The 6,931-nt window shown below is 40.8% G+C and overlaps 1 protein-coding gene across 1 annotated transcript in view; it reads left to right on the top strand.

Moving 5' to 3' along the window:
• LOC107754113 (voltage-dependent T-type calcium channel subunit alpha-1G-like) overlaps positions 1-6,495 on the top strand; it is a 227,200-nt gene extending 220,705 nt beyond the window's left edge. Inside the window, exon 37 of the mRNA XM_016570435.1 lies at positions 5,539-6,495. Within this exon, the coding sequence (XP_016425921.1) occupies positions 5,539-6,399 (861 nt within the window). The 3' untranslated portion in view covers positions 6,400-6,495. The remainder of the gene's footprint in view (positions 1-5,538) is intronic.
• Positions 6,496-6,931: the final 436 nt, after the last annotated feature.

Raw genomic sequence — 6,931 nt, 5'->3', positions numbered from 1 at the left:
GCAGCAGTATGCATAGCTATTCAGATCGCTAGTTTAGTGAATTTTAATAGCAGCAGCACACATAGCAAAATTCAGACGCAATGTTAGAAATATTAGCAGCAGTCTGCATGGCAATCCAATTATCATTGTTGCTAATATAGCAGCGGCAGCAGAAAGTACTTTAGTTGCTTGAAATTTCAGTGATAACGCATGGGGTAAGTAACTCTTTTAAGTGAAATAGGCATTTTATTTCTTTGCTATTTAACAGGGCTTACAGTAGATTTTGTGAACTCTTCAAAGCGAAATAGGCATTATTTGATTGCGTTTGCTTGTTAATAAAGACGCTTATTGCAATTCTTATACTTTTGTGCAGCTATAGCAGCATTATGCATTGCATAGCTATTCAGATTGCTAGTTTAGTGAATTTTAATAGCAGCAGCACGCATAACAAAATTCAGACACAATGTTAGAAATATTAGCAGCAGTCTGCATGGCAATCCAATTATCATTGTTGCTTATATAGCAGCGGCAACAGAAAGTGCATTTAGTTGCATGAAATTTCAGTGATAAGATAACGCTTGGATGGTAGTGAACTTTTTAGGTGAAATTGGCATTTTATTACTTTGCTATTCAATTCAACAGAGTTTATTGAGCTCTTCAAAGCGAAATAAGCATTAATTGGTTGTTTTTGGTTATTTATAAAGGGGCAGTAGCAATTCTAAGTACTTTTTTGCAGTAGCCAGTATGCATAGCTATTCAGATCGCAATGTTAGCAAATTTTACAGCAGTAGATTATGCTTCGTAAATTCTGATTAAATATTACAACCGCAACAGCTCGCACAGTAAATTCCTATTACAACATTGTGAATATCATTAACAGCAACAGCATCTACTGAATATTATCATAGCAGCAGTAGCAGAAGTTTTGTTGCGTTGGCCGTATTGCACTGCATACATTGCATAGCTTTACCTTTCGTAACGGGTCTATTGACTCTATCATGTTGTGCCGCTCACGTCTGGCGTAGACACAGTGTTAGACTAAAATAGGCATTCGCCTAGCTACTTATGCCTAATTTATGGATCTCTCAGCAGTTCAGTCTCTTGTGCAGTAGCAGCAGCTTGCTTAGGCATTCAGTCATCGAGATTTTTCTCAGCAGTAGCATGCACAGCATTTCTATGTTGCGAATTTTAATTCGGACACAACTGCATTTAAATAAAGTCACTGTAGTGTCCTGCTCAAGACCATCTTGGAACGAGCCATGCATTTAGCAATGATGTGTTCATACAATGCAAACATTATTGTTCTAATATGCAATATAAATATTTTAAATTATCAAAATAAATGAGCAGCTGCTTTTGAGGCAGAATTAATTAATATGCAATATAAATATTTTAAATGATCAAAATAAATGAGCAGCTGCTTTTGAGGCAAAATTAATCCTGGGCATATGACACCACAACTACAGGGTGTACAGTGATTTATTCTTTCGCCAAATATTTTGTTAGCTTATTAATAAGTTAAAGGTAAGTATTTACATTGCAGTAACGTTGATGAACGTTAATGGGGGAAAAAAAAATTACAACTCTTGAATGACAAATTTAAAACTATTTGCTCAGGCCGCCCGAGCCTGAGCCAGGTGGTTGCTGGGGGTTTACTTCATCTATCAGCCTACAGTGTGATTCCTGTCTGTTAATGACATGCAGTGCAGTACACACAGCAATAGTTCACTAGCGTTAAGCCATTCGGCAAAGCCAGCCCAGGCTCACATTATTTAAGCATATTATTGTATAGCAGCAGCATACATATTTAACTGTTTTGTTTTATAAGATTTTGGTCATATCGCCCACCCCTAATAACAGTTTTCAATTTGAATATACTTTAAAATGTAATTCATTCCTGTGATGGCAAATCAGAATTTTCAGCAGCCATTATTCAAATCTTCAGTTGCACATGATACTTCAGAAATCATTATATGCTGATTTGGTGCTCAAGAAACGTTTTGCTTATTATTTTTGTTAAAATGATACATTTTTCAGGATTCTTTGATGAATAGAAAGCTCAAAAGACAGCATTTATTTGAAATAGAAATCTTTTGTAACATATTGTCTTTACTGTCACTTTTACTGAATTTATTGCATGAATAAAGGCATTAGTTTCTTTGCCCTTTACGCAATACATGTGAAATTTCTTGCATTGGCAAGGCATAGAGCACAAGTAGACACTTTGTGCAATCATTGGTAAGCAAATGGATTAACGTGCTGAAGCTATAGCTGCAGCATATGATATGCATTTTGAAATGTCCCTCCTTCTACTGAATGACCAGTAAATGGTTCTGTGAAGTAAAAAAAAAAAAAAAAGAAGATTAGTATTTAATTAAAAATGGCACAGGCCTTCTAAATTTCATACACACTGTGTTGAGACTATGTGATGTGTAGCAGAAGTACACCGTGTATAGTACATTTGCATTTGGAATGCAACTTTAGAATCTGGCTGAAGTGAGTATTTTAAGCATGTTGGAAAAGCAAGTTGGAATAACCTTGGTATCAGGAGCAGCATATGACTCTATTGCCTCTGTAGGCAGCTGACTAGGTTTTGTAACAGAGCAGTTTTTCTCTGCTTGTCTTCTTTCATAATGCATATTATTCCTTGTCTATGAATTGTGATTGGAGACTTATGGGAATGTGAGTGGTATGAAGTCTGACACCTCTGCACTGTTGATCTCTCCCTCTGGCTAGTATATTTTTTCTCTAAATCCTTCCTTCATTCTCTCCTTTTTTTCTGCTGCTTTTTGGCCTGCGTACCCTCTAATGTGATTCACTCCGAGCAGCTCAGCATGATACAACCCAAGCCTGACCCCGAGCTGCTTCTGAGGCACAGATACTCCTGTTTCTGAGAGAGCTGGAATGGGCTGCTTGGTTCAGCTGGCCTCCAGCGCCACAGATCATTGAACTCCGTCCCCAATTCTGTCCCTCTTCTCCTACCACACCCCTTAAATCCCGTTCCTCCAGCCCAACGCATTTCAGCATGGCTACTGAAAAGGCCAAAAGTGCAGGGTAAAGATCAAGAGGAATGAAATTAGTGGACTGACATCTTATACACTCAACTGAGTTGCATTTATAAAAAAGATATTCTTAATATCTGCAATAATTATATTGAATTCCTTTTAAAGCATATGTAAACGCAGATGGTAGTTATTTATATATGATAATCTTCCAAAAAATATGTATTCAAACAGTATTAGTTTAGCTGTTTGTTTTTTATATATTAACAACAACGATACATGTTCATTAAATTATATATATATATTGGTTTCTCATGCATGCCATTTAGTCAATCATTTGTCACGCAAATGTAAAATCAACTTCCTGCCACTAGGGGGCAGCATAGCTTCAATCATACAAGTTTCAATGGCTCAGCCAATATGGCTCAGCCTCTTATTCAATGTCAGCTAACTTTCCAAATATGACATGGCTCCTCGTGATCTTTAGCCCCTCCCAAAACACCCACCCACATCTCTCCTACTGGGCCGGTGCCTCTCTCCGACTCCCTTGATTCAAAGAAAGCGACAGTTTTAGGTAGAATTCTGAGAGAAGGAGACCCCAGGAAGAGACGTGGGTCTTGTGGTCTGTTGCAGTAGCCCAGTGGCTCAGAGTGCAGTCTGCTAAACAGTGCCTGTAGTTTTGCCCTAGGGTAAATGTTTCTCTTTACTAGTTAAAACAGTACATCTATTACAAACTTTTCTCTGAAAGTGCAATTGATATTGTAAGTTTTCACCTACGTGACTTTACCCACAGCAGTAGCATGTACAGTACTGTTACTCAGGCATTGTGTCAATGTCAAAGAGGAGACAAAGATATAGAGCAAAAGGAAGACATTTATTTGCTCATTTCTCCAGTAGCCTGTACACTTTCCGATTTTGTTGAAAGTGCACACAGTGTACATTTCCTATCAGTGAAGGCGATAAGAAGGTCCAGGGGCGGTTCTAGGGTCAGGAGAGATATGTGCTTTGCCCAAACCTCTGAGGATACATATGAATAATCATTTATTAGAATATTATAAACTTTAAAGTAAGGAATCATTTTTATGAAGTAAATATTTATATATTGCTGAAAAAAATAAACAGGTCTTATCTCTATGCATGCCAAAATCATGCTGCCTTCAAGCTTTCTGTAGTTGTGTACAGGTTGCCAGTAGTGTCATGACTTTCACTTGTCATTGCAAGTGTTTTTGTTCAAAAGTTAGTGTACTCTTTACATGAGAGAAAAAATGTTGCTTTACCAAAGTTTGTAAAGTTGGTGGCGTTGCTCATGTTCTTTTATAAAAGAGTTTTCCAAGAGCCGCAAGCAGTCAGGCTTGAGTACAAAAGTTTTTTTGCACGGAATTGGGCTGATTTTAAACTGTTGCGGCAGGTGGATTTTCTCCCGTGGGTTGAAGGTTTGAAATATTGCATAAATTACATTTGACTGAAATGCTTGTATTGAAACATTTTGCATTCTACCTATGATAAAACTGTGGTAGATGTTAAGTTTTGAGAAGGATGGCCACCAGTAGGAAGCCTTAGCTGTGTTTATGATCAATCTGCAAAATGGTGACTGGTGACCGTCTTCGTCCTGCACCCACTGTCCTCTTATTTGAAAACTAAAATATGGTCACCCTAACAAAAATATCCCATTCTGTTTGTAAAATACTTGGTGCTTATTGCATCTGGATGGAGGTCAAGTCAAGTCACCATTATTTATATAGCGCTTTTTAAAATGCAGATTGTGTCAATGCAGCTTTACAGTATTAAACAAGGAAATGGTGTGTCGAAATAGTGCACCGTTCTCCTCTGGCCAGACAAAACCAGCAGTTTAATTCTAGGCTGCAACAAAGAGTCTCACCAAAAAGTCAATAGATCCTCTAGTTTCTTCATTATGTCTGATTTATAGAGCAGATGACCAGAAAGCTGACATTAAAACTCAAAGCAATAAAAAAATGGGGGCATAAGCCCTGGAAGCCCATCCCTAGGACCGCCCATGAGACTGAAAGGCCTAAGAATGTTTTCAACTAGTGGTTAACTGGTTGTTGAATTAAGAATGTTACTTCAGAAGGTGTAACTGCTATTAAGCAAGTTTTATTGAACTTTGTAGCACAATTTAAGCACTATTTTTGTCAGTTAAAGGTTTATCGTGTGTCCGGGACTTTTGGTATGTTTTGTGGCGAGTTACTTCATTTGATACTTTCAAGTTTGATACAAACTTTTAAAAATGAAGAACACCAACATCAGATTCTAAATGTTGGCTACCTCTAATTGGGGCTACGAATGCATTCAAAACAGATGCCCTGAGGCGGTCTCTCCATTTTTCTAATTTCACCTCCGATCCTTTGAAGCAGAGAGCTTGTGGAGTGCAATGCTAATGGTGAACTTCACTCTAACTCCACGGCTCCCCTCCCCTTCCACTAGCTTCTACATCCCTAACATCTCATACTAACCAGTCTCCCTTTCACCTGTTCATGTTCTAATCCATAATGTTACCCCTTACCTTCCCCTCACCTCCTCCCGTCCCTGCTCTCTTCAGGTGGCAGTGAGTGCTGACTCTCAGGAGACTCTATACACAGAGGGAGGGGAAAACGAGGGTCCCTTGGGGCTTAGGGAACTGTCGGACCCCCATGTCAACCTTCCACCTCAGCAGCAGCAGCACCAGCCTTCCCTCTTTCTGGTCCCTGCCACACCAGGCGCCTCCCCGAAACCATCGCGACCTAGCGTCCACACACAGCACAACCCCTACGACCAGTACAATGTGTTCTCCAAGCGTTCCTGCTCTCCACCCCTCCCATCACTGGCTGCCAGAAAGCAGGAGGAAATGGACTCTGTGGATCAGGAGGTATCCCGAATTATCCGGGCGGGGCTTGCAGGGAGGAGCGACGATGGGATCGGGGAAGGGACAGGAGATCAAGGTGCAAGACGTCAGCTTAAGAAGTACCACAGCGTGGACACTCAGGGCCAGCGAGCTCTGCTGTTACCACGGCCCTTGTCCTGGCTTGACGACCCACGTCGGCACTCCATTGAGGTGTGCTCATCCATGGAAAGCAGTCCCCAGCGCAGTTCGATCTCCTCCGGCTTCGTGTCGCGAGGCGACAGCCTCCAGCAGCAGTCCTCTCCACGAGGCCGCAAGAAGAAGATGAGTCCGCCGTGCATCTCTGTGGATCCGCCCGAAGGTTCGGAGCTTCCGGGAGGCCTTCACCCTGCTCTGGGGATGGTGCCACCCCCATTGCCAAGTCGGGACACTTGCCTGAGGAGGCGCGCTCCCTCCAGTGACTCCAAGGACTCATTTGATTTGGGTGGAGGAGGAGATGGGCTGCCCCAAGAAGGCGTCCCGAACTCCAAGCTATTGACTCTGCCTAGCTTCTCTTTTGAGAATACAAGCTCTGAGCACTGAACACTTGACTTACACGTTCACACACACACGCGCACATGACACACGATGCACTCTGTGTATCCGTGATGGTGATAGTAATAGTAATAATATCTTAGAGAGTAATAATGCTAAATGCAACAATGGTGAATACTCCATGATCATGAGGAATAGTAACTATACCTTGTATTTTTTTCTCTACTGCCAAAAGAACACAAAAGGACATTGTGCTGAGGATTAAACAAGCTAATAACGGGACTCTCTCTCCTCAAAGATGCCAGCCGATTCGCTGGCAACCTCATGACCTCCTCGTGGAGGTGAGCACAGAGCCCGGAGGAGGGCGTCCACTTTTGGCCGTTGTGAAGACTTCACAGCACTGTATTGCTGAACTCCCTAAAGGGCACTGATGAAGGTACAAAGCAATATGAACGTTTTAGAGACACTATTTTCTTAAATTATTGGGCCATAGTGTTTGTAAAGGATGTAGAATTTCTTTTTTTCAATTTTGTTATAGTTTTATTTGTCTTTTTGTGATTTTTCTCTTTTTCTCAATGTT

The sequence above is a fragment of the Sinocyclocheilus rhinocerous genome, unplaced genomic scaffold (genome assembly GCF_001515625.1).
Source record: "Sinocyclocheilus rhinocerous isolate Xijiao unplaced genomic scaffold, SAMN03320098_v1.1 scaffold502, whole genome shotgun sequence".
NCBI lineage: Eukaryota > Metazoa > Chordata > Actinopteri > Cypriniformes > Cyprinidae > Sinocyclocheilus > Sinocyclocheilus rhinocerous.
The sequence above is the reverse complement of the archived record's forward strand: the minus strand, read 5'-3'. Positions and strand labels throughout refer to the sequence as shown.